Source organism: Maylandia zebra, linkage group LG3 (assembly GCF_041146795.1).
Source record: "Maylandia zebra isolate NMK-2024a linkage group LG3, Mzebra_GT3a, whole genome shotgun sequence".
Lineage (NCBI taxonomy): Eukaryota > Metazoa > Chordata > Actinopteri > Cichliformes > Cichlidae > Maylandia > Maylandia zebra.
Window position 1 is genome coordinate 17,985,049 of NC_135169.1, and position 19,889 is coordinate 18,004,937.

Consider the following 19,889-nt stretch of genomic DNA (forward strand, 5'->3'; position numbering starts at 1 on the left):
TTGTCCATAATGTCCATCAGTTTCTTTAATGTCCTTTTCTCTGCCACTGTCACCAGAGTGTCCAGCTTCATGCCGACCACAGAGCTAGCCCTCCTGATCAGTTTCTCCAGCCTGGATGAGTCCTTCTTTGCTGTGCTGCTCCCCCAGCACACCACAGCATAGAAAAGTACTCCAGCAACCACCGACTGGTAAAACATCCTCAGGAGCTTCCTGCAGATGTTAAAAGACCTCAGCCTCCTGAGGAAGTACAGTCGGCTTTGGGCTTTTTTATACAGGTGCTCTGTGTTGCATGACCAGTCCAGTTTGTTGTCCACCCACAGCCCAAGGTACTTGTACTTGTTGACCACCTCCACCTCCTCCCCCTCTATCTGAACCGGCAGTGGACCTGCTCTAGACCTCCCGAAGTCCACAACCAGTTCCTTAGTCTTTGAGGTGTTGAGTTGCAGGTGGTTTGTGTGACTCCATGCGACAAAGTTCCTCACCAGACTTCTGTACTCCTCTTCCTGATCATCCCAGATACACCCCATGATGGCTGTGTCGTCTGCAAACTTCTGAATGTGGCATAATTCAGAGTTGTAGCAGAAGTCAGAGGTGTACAGGGTGAAGAGAAGAGGGGACAGCACAGTTCCCTGTGGTGCTCCTGTGCTGCTGACCACAACATATCCCACTGTAACTGACATTTCATGCAGTTCCCCATCAAACTTACAATGTTTATATTCATGTTTATATTTTTTCATAGTACAACATACTACTGGCTTCTTACAATCACTCCTCCCTTAACGAAAGTACATGCAGCAGTAGCGTGTAAACTGACAGTGTTGCATACAGTTATGTACAACTATGTACTCTGCATCTTTCTGTCAGTCACTCAGGATTACCAATGAGAGAGCTGATGTATACCTTTTGTGGGGAATTTAAAAACAAACAAACAAAACAAATATTCTTATGCCAAAACATTGTTTCTGTTCATCTGGTTAGATGGTGTTGTGGAAGTTTTCCATTAAATAAAGCCTGCAGATGAGCGGTGAGCAGTAGCTAAGATTCTTTAATCCAAACACACAAAAACAACAGACAACCAAGCTTGTGGAGAGCCTGCATGATCGCGGGGCAGATCAGCAGAGGCTCTCTGAGCCTAGCATGGCTCTCAGTTAAATACCTTCTCCAGGAACGAAAGGCAGTACACAGCTTAAGGTTCACACTCCCTTGCTACCTCCCAGAGTCCTCAAAGAGACAAAAGACTCTTCCTGTGGCGTGGTCTGCTTCCCCCAACTTCCTTACTACACCCCCACCATTTGTCTTACAGTATGGGTGTCAGACATGTTAAAATCCAGTGGCACCAAGGCATTATACAATAAAATAATGTGATTAATACATAAGTAAAATAAATTCCTATACAATCCCACCCTTTGATTTTTAAATCAAAGAATCACATTAATACCAGAATTTCTTTCCTGGCATTCTGTATATCACATCAACATTATTGTACACTTAAAGGAGTTTCACACTGTGTATCCTCACTTCACTGTTCTCCCACCACCCTTTGTTCATCTTTAATCTTCCCCACAATCTAAGCTCTCACATGCAAATGGCAACAACAATGATACAGAGGAAAGGCCTTCTCCAGAGTGTCAAAGTACTTTGCATGGCAAAGTGAAGCAGCATTTGGTGGTCATTCTCAGTCACGGTCATGGCTCCTGGTGTCTGTGCCGTTTACAGAGTCATAATTCCAACGCTGATCTCCCTTTGCGCTGTCACCGTTGGAGCTTGGCACGCTCTCTCCATCCCTCGATTTCTGTTCCAACGCAGCTGTAGATTAGGAGCAGAGCAAGTCGTACACTCCTGTAGTCTTCCTAAACGTCAACGTAGAAACTCTTTCATTTTATTTTAAGATTTTGCTGTTCAAAACCTCCTCGTGACAATCCTTTGGAAGCCCAGTGGTGCAGCCCACTGTCGTTTGTCTGCTGTCCTGCAGATGGTCCCTGCTTCTCACTGGTCCTCTTGGAGCCTTCTCTCCTGGTCATGGTCTGCATCTGCACCTCAGTCAATCCTTCCATATCTCTCATGTCACGGTCTCTGCAACCCTCTTTTGCCCTCTGTCAGCTTAGCACAATTAGACATGCACAATAAAGTTATGCATTGTCTCTTAAAAATTCCAGGGATTCTCCCCTGGAGTAGTTTCACTCCAGGCCCTGTCTTAAGAAGAGGTAAAACATTAGCCAGTGATGTGTCCTGCTGTAAATCATGTGATTAGATCATATGATTAACCCTCTGCTGTGGAAAAGGTGATATAGATGTTAGCGCAGCGCATCTGTATGCACACTTTCTCACAGTGACATTTGCATTGTAAACAATACAAGGTCATGAATAACACACTGCTGTTAAATTCACAGACACAGAAAGTGGCAGTTAAAAGGTTAAGTCAGCATGGCCCAAAAGCCCATGCAACCCAGGATGTTGCTGTCACCTTTCTGCTCCTGTAAAAAGAAACATACATACATAGATACAGTGTTGGTCAAGTTACTTGAAAAAAGTAATCAGTAACTAATTACTGATTACTTCCCCAAAAAAGTAATCCCGTTACTTTACTGATTACTTATTTTCAAAAGTAATTAATTACTTAGTTACTTAGTTACTTTTTAAAAACACAATTTACAACCTGAATAGGTGATAAAGCGATAGATCTTTCAGCCCAATTGTACTTTTTCTACATAATCACAAAATTTGGGCTATAATGGTTGTATTGATGTATAGCAACTTGAAATGCTCCCAAAAATGCACTACAACATGTAAAAATATAATATAAGCTCTGGCGGACTTGGTTCTATGGTAGGTCTTAAAGAGTTAATGAGGTTTTTCAGTCTGGTTGCATCTACATTCCACGGAAACAGTTGTTTTTTAAAGGTTTTTAATGACATCCTTCTAGCAAATGATCCTGGAAGCTCTGTGATTCTTGTGCTTTTAGATCTTACTGCAGCATTTGATACTGTGACCACATTATTCTCATCTCCCATTTGGAAAACTGGGTTGGCTTCATTACTATCTGAGTGACAGAATGTTTAGTGTTTATGTTGAAAGATGTTTGTCCACATCAGCCCCCCATTCTTGTGGGGTGCATGAGGGCTCAATCTTTGGTCTTCTTCCTTTTTCATTGTACTTGTTCCCTTTGGACTCTATTCTTAGAAAACACAAAATATCCTGTCACTGCTACACAGATCTATGCCATATTTACTTGCCTTTATCACCTAATAGTTCAGGCTCCATCCAATTCCTTTTAAACTGTTTTGAAGATGTCATGGCTTGGATGGCTCTGAACTTTTTGAGCTTGAATGAAAGCAAAACAGAGGTAATTATACTTCGGCCTAATAATATCTCATGCAACCCAGTTATTAATTATGGTTGGCTTAGGTCAAACAGCATGTCACAAATCTGGGAGTCATTATGGACTTGGATTTTAAACTGAATAAACAAATCAGTTCTGTGTTGCAGAAACTCTTTTTTCCAGTTTAGGCAAATAGCAAAGCTTAAACCAGTTTTGTCAAGGCATGACTTGAAGGAAATAATACACGCCTTGATCTCAACTAGGCTTGAATATTGCAATGCACCTTATACTGGAGACAGCCAAGCATCCATCTCATGTCTTCAGCTTGTTCAAAATGTTACAGAAATAGAAGACCTGCTACAAATTTCCAGAATCTCTTTTCTCTTTTAACCGCCTGTCACTTCAGGTCTTGCTTTCCACAGAGATAACATCAGCATGAAGCTGCTGATTGTGTCTGCACTTCTTTGTGCAATGATGTCTTTGACAGCTGCTATTGGTGAGTACTGGAGTATAATATGCATCATATGTGTAATTAATCATACAGATGAATAACACAAAGTAAATCTTGTGTAAAAATACAAAAAAAAAAAAGGAAAACTGATGATGAAAGTCAAATCAAATCACTTTTATTGTCACATCACATGTGCAGGTACATTGGTACAGTACATGTGAGTGAAATTCTTGTGTGCGAGCTTCACAAGCAGCAGAGTTGTGCAAAATACAATAACGTAAACAAGCAAAATACAAGAATGGCTACATCTGAAACTAATAAATATATGTACAATATATAATAGTATATGCATTTCTGGATGTGTATACTAAATATTTTTCTACTTGTGTGTGTATACACATATTTTACAAATTAAATAGAGTAAACAATAAAATAAAATATATAAAAATATACAGAGTTGAGACATGTGCAAAACAGTGGCGTTACTGTACAGTATGGAGTGCATAATGTTAAAGTTCCAGTAGTGAAGCTGAGGTGTCTATGATGTGTTCAGCAGTCTGATGGCCTGGTGGAAGAAGCTGTCTCTCAGTATGTTGGTTCGGGACCGGATGCTGCAGAACCTCCTTCCTGAGGGAAGTAGTCTGAACAGTTTATGGCTGGGGTGACTGGAGTCCTTGATGATCCTCCCCGCTTTCCTCAGGCAGCGCTTCCTGTAGATGTCTTGGAGGGAGGGAAGCTCACCTCCAATTATCCGTTCAGAGCACCGCACTACTCGCTGGAGAGCTTTGCAGTTGTAGGCGGTGCTGTTGCCATACCAGGTGGTGATGCATCCAGTGAGGATGCTCTTAATGGCACAGTGATAGAAGGTCCTGAGGATGCGGGGGCTCATGCCAAATCTTTTCAGTCTCCTGAGAAAGAAGAGGCGCTGCTGCGCCTTCTTCACTGTTTTGTTTGTGTGTACTGACCATGTAAGATCCTCAGCCAGATGTACACCAAGGAACCGGAAGCTGCTCACTCTCTCCACAGCAGCGCCGTTGATGGTGATGGGGGTGTGTACTTCTCTGCACCTCCGGAAGTCCACTATCAACTCCTTTGTCTTCGCGACGTTGAGGGTGAGATGGTTGTCTTGACACCAGTGGGTCAGGGCGCTGACCTCCTCCCTGTAGGCCGTCTCATCACTGTTGGTGATAAGACCCACCACTGTAGTGTCGTCCGCAAACTTCACAATGATGTTGGAGTTGTTAGTGGCCGTGCAGTCGTAGGTGTAGAGTGAGTACAGGAGAGGGCTCAGTACACACCCCTGTGGAGCACCAGTGTTCAGTGTGATGGGGGATGAGGTGATGCTGCCCAGTCTGACCACTTGGCGTCTGTCAGACAGGAAGTTAAGGATCCAGCTGCAGAGGGAGCTGCTCAGTCCTAGATCCTGCAGTTTCCTGTCCAGCTTCGAGGGAACGATGGTATTGAATGCTGAGCTGTAATCTACGAACAGCATTCTCACATACGTGTCTCTCTTCTCCAGGTGTGACAGGGCAGTGTGTAGTGTCAGGGCTATGGCATCATCAGTGGACCTGTTGTGGCGGTATGCGAACTGTAGAGGGTCCAGTGAGTCGGGTAGTGCAGAGCAGATGAAGTCCCTGACAAGCTTCTCGAAGCATTTGCTTACGATGGGGGTCAGGGCTACAGGTCGCCAGTCATTCAGTGAGGAGATGGTGGAGGATTTGGGTACAGGGACGGCGGTGGCTATTTTGAAGCAGGCTGGGACTACAGACAGAGAGAGGGAAAGGTTGAAGATGTGCGTGAACACTCCAGCCAGCTGAGCCGCGCATGACTTGAGGACGCGGCCGGGAATCCCATCTGGACCAGTAGCTTTGCGCGCATTCACCTTCCTGAAGCACTTCCGCACATCCTCCTCAGACACAGTGTGCGCACTGACGTCATCCGCGGTGCGCACACTGTCCGGTCTCATGGTGTTCGCTGTGTCGAATCTAGCGTAGAATACGTTTAGATCCTCACACAGAGAGGCCGTGGTCTGCGGTGTGCTGGTTTTCCCTCTAAAGTCTGCGATCGTGTTTAGTCCCTGCCACATACTCCGAGGGTTGTCAAACTGTTGCTCCACCCTGTCCCTGTACTCACGTTTGGCTGCTTTGATCGTCTTTGATCGGAGTTGGTAATGTGCGTGTTTGTAGTCCGATGTGTTCGCGGAGCCAAAGGCGGTGTTCCGTGCCGCGCGAACATCTCCGTTAATCCAGGGTTTTTGATTTGGGAAGGATTTAACTGTTCTGGATGGGACGACATCTTCCACGCATTTCCTGATAAATCCGCAGACTGAGTCTGTGTACTCATCAATGTCCCTAGCAGCCACGTGAAACATTTCCCAGTCCGCGTGATCAAAACAGTCCCGCAGCGCAGACTCCGATTGGTCCGTCCAACGGTGCACCGCCCTACAGGTTGGAGCTTCCCGTTTCAGCTTCTGCCTGTAGGCCGGCAGGAGCAGGATGGAGCGGTGATCTGATTGGCCGAATGGGGCGCAGGGGAGGGCTTTGTACGCATCCCGGAAAGAGGTGTAGCAGTGGTCAAGTAGCCGGTCTCCACGAGTGTTGAAATGGATGTGTTGGTGGAGTTTTGGTGAGACTTTCTTCAGGTTTCCCTTATTAAAGTCTCCAGCTGTGATAAACGCCGCCTCTGGGTGTGCGGTTTCCTCACTGCTGATCGCGCTGTACAGTTCCCTGAGTGCTCGGTCAGTGTCGGCTTGTGGGGGAATGTAAACAGCCGTAATAATCACTGCTGTAAATTCCCTCGGTAGCCAGAATGGCCGGCACTTAATCATCAGGTACTCCAGGTCCGGTGAGCAGAAGGATTTGACCGGGTGCACGTTCGCATAATCACACCAGCTGTTGTTGATCATGAAACATACACCACCGCCTCTGCTTTTCCCAGTAAGATCCTGTGACCTGTCCGCGCGGTGCACAGAGAACCCCGGTAGTTGTATTGCGGAGTCCGGTACCTTGTCCGATAGCCAGGTTTCTGTGAGGCAGATCACGCAGCAGTCCCGCATCTCTCGCTGGAATGAGATCCGTGCCCGAAGCTCGCACAGCTTGTTCTCCAGAGACTGCACATTAGCCAGTAATAAACTGGGTAACGGTGGTCTGTTAGTGCGCCGTCTCAGTCGAACCAGAACGCCAGATCTTCTCCCTCTGCGTCGGCGTTTGCGGCCTCCAGGGACAGAGAACAAAGGCGTCTCAGGTGAGATGAATGGGGGGTCTGCAAACGGAGCGTCCGTGTTGCAAAACTTGAACTCCGGAAAGTTATAAGAAAGACCGTCTTTTATGTCCAATAAGGTTTGTCGGTCGTACACAAGGAGACATGTGCTACTCATGAAAAAATGAAGGAAAAGTAAAATTAAACACAGAAAAAAGCTGTTGCTTGGGGGAGCTCGCGACAAGGCTGCCATACTCTGCGCCATCTTAGATTTCAACATCTCTTTGAATATATCCAGCTCTTGAAGATGAAGAGGGCAGCAGTGGGACAGAGGAACTATTGCTTACAGCTCTGTGGAAAATTTCCAGAATATCACTAAACGTAATTATAGTTCTGTCATTCTGAACAGAAGAAGTGCAATGTCCAGCAGGACACACAGCTAAGGTTGTGGTACAAAAGAAGTGTTATGGGTTATGAGAGAAAAAAAAAAATAGTCAAAAAATAAAGCAAATCTACATCTGTGGATCTGAAAAGTCTAATCATGTCATAGACACTGAACGAGCAGAGGTGCTGTTAGAGTCAAATTGTTAAATGTTGCCATTATTTTACTTAACTTTGTAAGTCTTAGTTCAAACTGTATAATCAAAGACATTCCTTTGTTTCTGACCCCCTCCCCAACCTGTTGAACGGTGGGAGAGCCTGTAGTATTTTATTATAGGTACATCCTATGTGAAGGTTCTGTTTTCTTGTTTAGTAAACTTCCTGCCTTCATTACCCTTTTGGTGAGCAGGAGGTCACACAAATGCACCCCCAAACACAAAAACACGCACTCGCGTGCACATGCATACACACGCACACGCACACACACACACACACACACACACACACACACACACACACACACACACACACACAGTGGCTTGCAAAAGTATTCAGCCTCCTTGAACTTTTCCACATTTTGTCACATTACAGCCACAAACATGAATCAATTTTATTGGAATTCCACGTGAAAGACCAACACAAAGTGGTGCACACGTGAGAAGTGGAACGAAAATCATACATGACTCCAAACATTTTTTACAAATAAATAACTGAAAAGTGGGGTGTGCTCACAGATATTGAAGCTTGCACAGAGAGAGAGAGACAGAGATGCCCCTGAGACAATGCAGCACATAACAGCAGGATAAAAGATGCTAGCAAGCAGGGCATACATGGAACGTCATAACCAAATGGCCAGCATAGTATACCCTAGTGGCCTGGATACAGTAGGGCCTTGAAGTCCCGAGGTCAAAATAGGAGACGCGCCCTAGGGTGGTGGAGAATGACCGAGCTAAGATCCTGTGAGACTTCCAGATAGAGACGGACAAAATGGTGGTGGCTAACCAACCGGATATAGTGGTGGTAGACGAACAGAAGAAGACGGCCGTAGTGATCGATGTAGTGAATCGAATGACACAGACATGAAGATGAAGGAATATGAGAAGCTGGAGAAATACCAAGAGCTCGAGAAGATGTGGAGGGTGAAGGTAACAGTGGTCCCAGTGATAATCGGAGCACTCGGAGCAACAACTTCCAAACTAGCCAAGTGACTCCAGCAAATCCCAGGAACAACATCAGAAATCCCTGTCCAGAAGAGCCCATTCCTAGGAACAGCTGAGATACTCTCAAGCTCCCAGGCATCTGGTAGAGAACCCGAGCTTGAAGGATAAAGACCATCGACAGAAGCGAGGGGATTTTTATTTTTATTTTTTTGAAGAGAGAGAGGAAGAGACTCATATTTGTTTCACCTTACTTCAACTGTACAGAGACACCTAAAAAGTGGCTGTTCTATTAGGAATACTGTTGATAGAAGCCACAAACTATTCAAAAAGGTGATCAAACTGTCATGCCCATGTAAACATATTTTTTTAATTGTCCAAAGTCTTCGAGTAGAAGGACATCTAATTAAGACTGATAATAGAACCAGCAAATGCAGATAAATATTAAATTCCCCAGTTTTAATACATGCATATTATGACTGCTGAATATGTATATGCCTTAACACAAGAGATGTAACACAGATAGATGCTTGACTGATAGCTTTAATGTTGCATAAAAAAGCAAAAAATAAAGAGATAAACAGAAGAAGCAACAGTTTTGTAAGATCAATGCTGTGGTAACACAATCAGTCTGCTCTTGTTAAAGACACAAGGCCTAAAAGACAATGCAGTTTTTGTTGATTTGTCATTTGGATGTTTAGATTGGGTGCTACCAAGGAAGGGAAAAAAATGTAACTAGAAAATGAAAGAAGAAGGAGCAAGCATAACACAAACACTATTATACATCAGTTTGTGTTTTTATGGGAGTTTCATGCTTCAGTGTCAGCCGAGGAGTGTTGATATTTTCTTGGCACATACAGATGGCCGATGTAAGTCACACCGCAGATCATCCCAACACTTGGAAGCTGCAAAGTTCAAAAACAGAAATTAGTAAATTCATTTAAAATCATTCACATATTAAGTATTCATGTTAAATATTAAGCTCTGAATTACGGGTATAATTTATCTGGAGACAATTCTGGTTGCCACCACTAGGCTCTCCTGGGCACCAGTGTGTATAGTGAAAAGAGCTCCCATCACTCCACAGCCAAACTTTTTCCTAGAAGACAGAGATTGGTAGCATCAGTTCAGGCGGGCCTAAAGATCATGCCTAGCCAAAGTCTTGTCAAATCAGCTTTATTTAATTGACATAACGAATGTAACCAGCTGGCAAATCTCCCATATTATTCATAATATTATTTAAGCTGCTTTTATCTGTCAGTGGCTTCTGTATTTTCTTTAATGACATATCTGTCATTAAGAGAAACAGAAAGGTATTGATAAAAAAAAGGTACCTCGTATTCATAAGTTCCTCCAATCCAAGTTTCCATGTAGTCATGATCACTAGTGAGGTGCTGAATGTAACGGTACTCGTTGCTGCTGTGCACAGATGCAAGGTGTCCACCCATTGACTTGCAGTTTCTCTTCAGTAAAGAGTTACACAGAGAGGTTTTCAAAGTCACAACTAGGCTAGATGTGTTTTAATCAAGTTTTGAAGACAATACAAATCAGAGAAACTTACCTCAGCTTGACCCCAACTCATGGATCTTGGAACGTAGACAAAACAGCGATGATTGAAATAAGACCAACGATGAGGACAACCAGAGGACATGTTGAACCGGTAACTCCTTGCTAGTGACAAATAAATAGCTGTATGTACATGTGTCTCCAGCTGATATTATATTTTGTTTTATTTTCAATCACGACATATGGAATATTGAAAAAAACAAACAAACAAACAAATATCACCTCGACAATTAAATATTATGTAGTTTAAGTGACTGAAAATGTGCAGGGCATTTTGATTCCCTTACAGTTATAAATTGTAATTATATGTATGCAGCTGCAATCTTCTTTTAGTAGTTATTAATCTTTTCACTCTAGTAATAGGCAGTAAAATTTCCAAACACAAAGTTTCATCAAAAATTATAAATATAGGAATAATCATAAAATCAATAACAAAGAGAACTGAACAGAACAAAACATGATCACTTAAAAAAAGTCAATGGAAATGTGTTTTAGCAACTGAATCTGCAAGTATCTCTGGTCCTGGTAAAGCTGAGGGGGCATGGTGGCAAAGTATGGTCACCTTTGGATTTAAACTTTCGACTTTTTGATAGCCAGAAGGGCCGATATGAGGCTGATATTAGGCTGGCATTTCTGGTATGTGACTTGTGCTCAAACTTAGGCAATTGTTAAACCGAAAAATGACAAACCAATATGGTATTTATAGTTATACAACTTATACTAAATGAACAACTTTAATGTATCTAAAAGGTCTTTGAACTGGCTTGTGACTGTTTTTATTTTCTTTTTTTGGGACTCTATTTCTATGTGCAATTTAAATTTCATAATATCTCTTCCTCTCTCTTGCTGTATTATATATAATTATATATTTTAAAATATTTTTTTGTTGACCTGCGTTTCCTTAAAAGATATCCTCCTTATTATAAACTCATCATGCACAACACAATTGCTTTCCTTTTTTTTTTATAAATGTGATTAACTTTGGTGAAAATATGGAAATGTCCACTGACCTGTTGGAATTAAACCTCCTGCACCACTGCCGACATCTTCATGTGGCAGAAATGAACAAATTAAAACATTAGATGGTGACGAATTATTTAAACACGTACATACTGACATATATTTACATACTTTACATTATACTGCAATACTCACTAGCAGTGGTCAGAACCATCGATCCACAAAGAAGTGCAGCCAGAACCAGGAGCTTCATGGTGTCTCTGTGAAAAAACAGAAGACAATAACTACTGTCAATTCTTTAAATAAAGGAGATAAGATAATTTAAGAGTTTGTACCAGACCTTTTGTAGAAGGTCTTCTTTCTTTTCAGTGTGAGCCAGTAGCTTCAGCCTTCCACCATAGAGGTGATGAACAGCTCCGAGACTAGTGTTTATATACTCTTACATTTGTATACTTGCAAAATCAGGAAACAACTTATTTCTTAACCAAAAAAAACAAAAACCAAACAAACAAAAGCCCAATTGCCTCATCCCTAATTTGATTTCATGCTGACTTGGTTTCAGATATTTACTGATAGTCAACAGAGAGGTTTCAAAGAGTACAAGGATCAAGGATATTAAAATACATTGTAATTAGTGTCATTATCAGTATTTAAAAAGATACAATGCATAACGTCTTCCTCCTGTTCTAAAAGTTAAGAATGTATTGCCACCCCTTGATAACGTAATTGTGACTGAAAATATTGTTGCAGTTAGTTAAATATAAACTGGAAGAAATATCATGTTGTGCTTTGAGATAAAACTGAAGATTTAAACAGTTTTAAATCCATTACACTAACAGAGAACTCTACAACCTGGTAACATGGACTTTAAATACTTACAACTTTAAATAAAGACAGTAGCTGCAGGTTTCATAGATGTGTAATTTATTCTTTTCATTCAATAGAGTCCACATTATTATAGTAGTAAGGTCTATTATACTATAGTATAATAGTGCGCATGCGCCAACCAGCATGTAGCCTGTTACAGTTAGTCCTGCTTTTTCTCATTAGTTTAGCTTTTTTTCCTTAATTGTACTTTTATCTGTTTATTATCTTTCCCTCAATCATGTGGATTGAGAGAGTTTCTGTTCTGCTGGTGGACGCAGAAGTGCTACTTTTGTCGAGGAACCGGACAACACCTATATACTGCATGGACTGTTTACTCGCTGGCCAGACCTGCAGACGTACCAGGTGCAATTTGGAGAAAAACACATCGGGGATGCAGAGGTCAAGGACAGAAGAGAAGAAAGAAGGAGACGGTGAGACAGCGGAGGCTTGAAGCAAGGAGGAGGTATAAACCGTGTCTGCCGTCTATCATATGGGAAATGTGCGATCGTTAATAAATAAAATTGATGAGCTCTCAGCGCTTGTACGGAGTCAGAGGGAATACCGGGAGTGTAGTCTTATGTCTTTCACTAAATCATGGATGCACCAGGACATTCCCAACGATAACACATCCTTGGAAGGCTTCCATATACTGTTCAGGCAGACAGGGACAGCATCAGTAGTGGTAAGAAGAAAGGAGGTGGGCTTGCTGTTTTTGTTATACATAACAATAAAAGAAAGGTTTTGTTGCCCGGATATTGAACTGTGTGCTGTTGGACTCGGGTCGTATCATTTGCCCAGGGAATTTACTCACGTCAGATTGCTGGCTGTTTACGTTCCTCCCTCGGCTAACCCCAGAGCTGCATGTGACACTACCCACTCAGCACCCAAGTGCCTTCATTCTGATCTCGGGTGACTTCAACCATGTTACATGGACAATACATTACCAGCATTTAAACAATACGTGGACTGTCCCACCAGGGGGGAGAGAATCTTAGACCTACTGTATGTTAATGCTAAGGATGCATACAGCTCCTCCTCCCTCCCCCCACTTGGAAGGTCAGATCACAACCTGATTCACCTCACCCCCCACTATGTGCCAATGGTGAGGAGGGAACCTGTCACCACGAGGAGCATTACCCACATCACCCACTGCGTGAGTATGTGAGTGGGCTGAGCAGCTCCTTTAGTCAGAGACTGAAACACCCTCACTGCAGGAAGGAGCGCTTTCGCAGATCATTCATCCCCACAGCAGTTAGACTCTATAACTCCTCAATCACGATGTCATAAGTCACTGGACACTGTGAACATCCACGGTCACCACTTCATGCATAATGGACCTTCCATGACCTTCCAAGCTATATAGTTTATGTCTTCCATATTTCCAACTATATCCATAATCACATACTGTGTATGCTACCATTGTATATAGTGTATTATCTTACTTTTTTCATTGATTGTACTTATTTGTATTTTTGTATTTCCTTCATATATCAATTGAAAATATCAATAAAGTCTTATCTTATCTTATCTTATCCTATCTTATTAGGAGGTGGTCAGAGGAGGCCTTGGCGGAACTACAGGGCTGTTTCGAGGTGACCGACTGGGAGATACTCTGTGAGCCTCACGCCGAGGACATCAATGGGCTTACTGAGTGTGTCACAGACTACATAACTTTCTGCACAGACTCCATTGTTCCAGCTCAGACTGTTCATTGTTTCCCAAATAACACGTTGTGGGTGACTAAGGTCAAGAGGTGAGAAGGGTTCAGGTGTTTCTGAAGGACAAGATCAGAGAGGCTAAGGACAATTACAGGAGGAAGCTGGAGTGGAAACTCCAGCAAAGCAGCATGAGAGAGGTTTCGAATGGCATGAAGACCATCACTGGATTCAGGCCAACCAACAGCAGGGGAGGTAAGGGAGGTGAGAATAGAGCTAATGAGTTGAATTTGTTCTTCAACAGATTCGAAACTGCAGTGACTGCTCTCACCCCCCCCCCCTCCCCCCCAAAAAAAAACCTCACCTGTAGTCAGCCTGGAATCCAGAACAACACCACTGTACCTCCCTCTCTCTTCACATAGCGCTGTTGTCTCTTGTGAGAGTCCTGACACCTCAATCGTGCCTATACCCATCTGGACCAGCCGGCGAGCACTGTGAGGGTCATGTTTTTTGACTTTTCCAGTGCTTTCAACACCATCAGGCCGACCCTCCTGGGTGATACGTTAGCAGCGATGCAGGTGGATGCTTCTCTGGTGTCCTGGATTGTTGATTACCTGACAGGAAGACCACAATATGTACGTCTCCCACAGTGTGTGTCTGACAAGGTGATCAGCAACACAGGGGCACCACAGGGGACTGTCCTCTCCCCCTTCCTCTTCACCCTCTACACCACAGACTTCAGCCACTGCACAGAGACCTGCCATCTTCAGAAGTTTTCTGATGACTCTGCGGTGGTTGGATGCATCAGCAGGGATGATGAGACAGAGTACCGGGCTGTGGTCGACTCCTTTGTCACGTGGTGTGAGCTTAATCATCTGCAGCTCAACGTGGCAAAGACCAAGGAACTGATCGTGGACTTCAGGAAGACCAGGAAACACTTGACCCCTGTTTCAATCCAGGGGGTCAGTGTTGACATTGTGGAGGACTATAAATACCTCGAAGTATACACTGACAATAAACTGGACTGGGCTAAAAACACCACAGCACTTTACAGGAAGGGCCAGAGTCGTCTCTATTTTTTGAGGCGACTGAGGTCCTTCAACATCTGCTGAAGAATGCTCAGGATTTTCTATGAGTCTGTTGTGGCCAGTGCGATCCTCTATGCTGTTGCATGCTGGGGGAGCAGACTGAGGGTTGCAGATGCCAACAGACTCGATAAACTGATCTGTAAGGCCAGCAATGTTGTGGGGATGGAGCTGGACTCCCTTAAGGTGGTGTCGGAGAGGCGGATGTTGTCCAAGATAAAGACAATGTGGGATAACACCTCCCACCCACTCCACGACATGCCGGTCAGTCACAGGAGCACGTTCAGTGAGAGACTGAGATTACCGAAAAGCACCACTGAACGACACAGGAAATCATTCCTGCCTGTGGCCATCTCCCTCTACAACTCCTCCACCTAACACACTGTATACTGCAATAGCTACACCCTTTTTGCACATGCTCTTCTTTCTTATTCAGCTATTTATCAATAAGCGACTTACATGTGTATATATGTGCATATGCATGCATACATTGTATATATTGTGCTATTCCGTACTTAGTGTATTGTCTGTCTGTGTTACTGTTTATACTGGAGCACTGTAACCAAAATAATTTCCCCTAGGGATCAATAAAGTATTCTGATTCTGATTACCATCAGCTATATCCACTATGGGGGGAAACTAGTGAGGGAGACCATTAAGACCAAGCTGGGATTCTTGAGTCTAGAGGTTTGGAGAAACTTCCTCCCTTTCTTTCATCACAGCTGTCATGTTGACCCATTGAGAGAGGCATCGTTTCAGAAACATCAGGGAAGCCTGAAGTTTGTCGCAGGCATCACACAGGACTCAAGATCTTCACCACCAACTCCCTTACTGGGAACTCGTCAAAGCTCCACTGTAGACCTGCCCCAGAAGATGAATAACCCAAGATTTCATGAACAGCGTGATAGAGACCTATCCTCTTTGTAATTTCAGAAGTACTCAGATAATCCTCAGAGGATTCAGTCCTGCAGAAAGATATATATTCAATATATATTATCCTCTCTGGTTATTCTGGTATGAATGACTCTGAATTACGTTATGGTAAATAACACACTATTGGCAAAAAAACGTGTGAAATAATTCCAGATTATAGTTTTTACTTCAACATACATGTGAAGACCTTTGACCTAAATAAAGTTTTATTTAATGCTGCTAGAGAGAACATTGTGTCTTCTTCATGCACGTTCAGTATTTAAAACAAGCCGTGAAGATCTGAGATCAGCAGCTTTTTGAAACACCAAACTGAGATACTGTTTGAACTACTATTGCTGATATATAGTCACAGTTACATGGATGCTTAATCGCTTTGACTGTTTGTCTTTAACTTTATCAGTAAAACAGCTGCAGTTACTGTTGTAAGTCCTGAGGTCTGAATCTGAGACCAGCTTCTGTAATAACAAAGAGAACAGAATCATCACAAGCTATGAAATATAAAGTGTGTCTCTCAAATCTGAAATAAAGCTAATCCTTCCATGTCCTCACACATCAGGATCTGAAGTTTTACTCTTACATGTTTTTCAGCTGACATTAGCTGTTACTTTATTTAAAAAAAGCCTTATATACTATCAGATTATCCAGGCTAATATTTATCTTTGAGTAATTGGTGCTTTTTAAATGGAGATCTGCAAAGATGAGATGATGGAAAAAGTTTCCAGTCCTGGCTCAATCTGCTGCTGCATCATGGTCACCAACATAGGTGTCATAACTGGTGTTTGTGCTGCTTGGGTATTTGACAGCAAATATTAACGCTTTAAATTATTTCTCTTGAAGGATGTAAGTTGTACAGAGTACTGTTCATGTAACTTTGTGAACAATTAACAATAATTAGACTGTTTTTTAGCCTGAACATTTTAAACAAACTCAGGAAAACAAACAAACAACAACAACAAAACAAATACAAAGAGTCTGCTAAAAAAAAAATCACCAGTGGAAAACTTAACCATAAATTTTAACTTAAGCTGCCAAACGGCCGTAGTTGGTTTTAGCACATAAATATTGGACTTATTATCAATGAGGGGTTACTGAAGTGCAAGCGTGTCTTTTAATTTGGTGTTTCTGTCCTTGCAGATGTGGCAAGAGACAAATTTAAATTTAAAAACCAGCTCTGCACAGGAGCAGAAAGTGTCATGATTCACTGCGATAAAGGACCCAAACGCAAGACTCGGAAAAAAGAGGGATGAACAAGAAGAGGCAGTTTCTATTGTGCTGTGAAAACTCAGATGCCAAAATACAGGCAACAGAACATAATAACTGGAAACAAGGAAACTAAACTTGGAAACAGAGAACTAAGAAACTAAGAAACTAACAAGTTACACTTAGAACCAGGAGCATGGAGGAAACACATAATGCTTGTCGTACTCTCACTAATGTAAGGGTACGACACGATAATAAGCAGGTGATGACAGAGGGCTAAATTACACAGCAGAGTTATGAGAAAATGGGAGACAGAAGGGAAACACAGCTGGGCCTAATTAGGCAGGACGAGACAAGGGAAGCAAAACTAGGCACACAACCTAAGCACACTAAACTATAAACAAAAGAGCAAAAGAGACAACACGAAGCGTGGGTACAGAGACACAAACTTAACACTTGTCATTTTGTCTCTGCACACTACCACAGTGGATTGTACATCAAAAAATCAATATGTGACTGAAGTACAGACTTTAGCTTTAACTCAAGAGAAAAAGCACAATCACAGTCACAGTCATTTTTATACACAGTCTCCCATTTTCTCCCATGTTCGTATTTCATTGGACAATTACCTTAAAAGCAGTTTCATGGCCAGATGAGGCCTACTCCCTTATTCATTCATGAAAGTGAACCAGACAGAATATCTGAAGTTGTTTTTAAAATGTTGAATTTGGATTTCATAGCTTGTTATTTCACTTTTAATGTTTTTTAAGACATGAGAAATTGATAAGTATGAGAACTACATTTTTCTTGTCATAGAAAAATTAATAAAACTTTCAAGTAAAAAGCAGAACTTTTGAAAAAAAGTATGATGAAATCTATGATGAAATTCCTTTTGTCAAACAAAACAGAAGTTACAAAACAACATTGTCTAGACATTTGTCTAGACAGCCCCAGTTCCAAGGAAGTTTAATTACAGAAAAATTGTGATTATATAAATAAATACACATAATGCAATAATTGAATGATTTCCAAACTCATGAATCCAGATTTTATGCATAACAAAGCACAGGAAACATACAAAAATGCTTGAACTGAGAAAACTTAACATGAAAAACAACAACTCGTCTTAAATTTAATAGCAACACATCTAGCTCGAAAAGTCAGTGGTACTACAAAAAACAGCTGGCAGCTAATTGGATTAATTGGCAACAGGGTAGTAACATGATATATATGATATAACATGAAGCGCCTTGAGGCGACTTATGTTGTGATTTGGCGCTATATAAATAAAATTGAATTGAATTGAATTGAATATATTCTATAATAATAGTAACTTAGAGAGGCAGTTTTCTTAAAAGTAAATCCTATTAGAAATTTTTTTCTCAATGTAATAATACAAATAGATTGAGTCTCTCATCATCTACAGTTATGTTTATCATCAATAGATTTTAAGAATCTAGAGAAATCTCTGTGCTCAAGACAAAGGCCAAAAAAACAAACAAAAAAAAACTGCATAGACATGATCTTTGGGCTGTCAGGCAGTGCTACATTGAAAACATTCTGTTCACTGTATTGGAGGATTACTTACAAGGAAAATAGTGTCAGCAGATTTCACTAGGTGATCCACAATTGCTGGTTAAAACTCATGCAAAAAAAAATCTATATGTGTACATAATCCAGAAAGGCGAATAATTTGGCTCAATAGTTAAATTGAGGCCAAATTGAAAACTGTTCTGTGGTCAGACATATCAGAAGTCGAAATTATTTTTGGAAAACAATAAAACAGGTCAAAGACATGGTTTGGTCCAATGATTTATCATTATTGGACATATGTGAAAGTTTTAGTTTGTTTGTTTTCTGTGGTGCTTTTGTGTCTACATATATATATATAATATATATATATATAATATATATATATATATATATATATATATATATATATATATATTATATATATATATATATATATAGAGAGAGAGAGAGAGAGAGAGTTCTTTCATGTCACCACCACAGGCCTGTTGGGTAATTAAAATCAGCCTTCTGTTGAACCTGTACCATGCTAAGACATGGATGAACTCTTGAATAGACTTAAGGAGTAGGTAGTTTTCTCTTTTAAAAAGCTATTTTTTTTCAAAAAATATGTACATTTATCAGGTAGTTTATTATTTAAAATGTTTAAGACTGATGACAGTCAGTCACAATCAGCCTGAAATGTAATAGTAAAATTATCCATCTGATACCCCCAGACATTGATCCTGTTCATCTGAGAAATTAAGTTTAATCTTACTTCAAAAATGCTGAAATTCTGTTAATTGCTGCTACAATCAAAAGTCGTGTCGTTTTCTTATTATCAGACAACTGAAACTGGGCTGCATTGAAGGGTAGTGTTTAAGGAAGGTACCCAAATTTGTTCATGACAAATCTGAGCAGCTTTTCCTATCGCGACTGGTAAATACATCTTGGTGAATTTTACCTCTGTTTATTGTCTTCTATGGTAAATGGACTGGTTCTACTCCATCTGAGCACTCAAAGTGCTTTATACAACTTGTTCATTCACCCAATCACACTTCTAGGTTTTCAGTGCTACCTAACTAACATTCATACACATTCAAACTCCGATGAATGCATCGGAGAGCAACTTGGGGTGAGTATCCTACCCAAGGATATTTGGCATGCAGACTGGAGCAGACTGGGATCGAACCAACAACCTTCCAGTTAGTAGGTGACCCGCTCTACTGCTAACAACTTATGTATCTGAATGTGACAAATGATAATCCTTTTCCCTGATAAATTTACATGTTAGACATAACACAATACCCTAACATTAGATTAGATTAACTAGATTCTGATTCTGAAGATGAGCGATACTGCGAGGAGTGCTTGGTATTCTGAAGCATTACTAAAAAAAAAAGTAAAATTGAAAGGTGAATAAATAAAATGTTGGATCTACTAACAATGTGGAATATTTGGTGTTGAATTTAAAACACACAATGACAAAAAGAAATTCAAAGGTACATACAGCAGACGTCGATCAAAACTTAAATGCCAAAAGGAGAGAGGAGGATAGTGTTCCTTCCTAACGGTGAATACATTAAAATACTGTTGAGTTTACCTTCT

The 19,889-nt window shown here is 41.3% G+C and overlaps 1 protein-coding gene across 1 annotated transcript; it reads right to left on the minus strand.

The window, feature by feature from the left end:
- Window positions 1-1,675: 1,675 nt before the first annotated feature.
- Window positions 1,676-11,298, minus strand: LOC143414078 (type-2 ice-structuring protein-like). Its single transcript, XM_076877724.1, has 6 exons — window positions 11,228-11,298; window positions 11,083-11,118; window positions 10,068-10,177; window positions 9,841-9,969; window positions 9,500-9,605; window positions 1,676-1,806 (listed from the first exon to the last, which is right to left on the minus strand). Exons 1-6 carry the CDS (start codon window positions 11,283-11,285, stop codon window positions 1,676-1,678), a joined length of 570 nt encoding a protein of 189 aa, XP_076733839.1. The 5' UTR covers window positions 11,286-11,298.
- Between the last annotated feature and the right edge of the window lie 8,591 nt (window positions 11,299-19,889).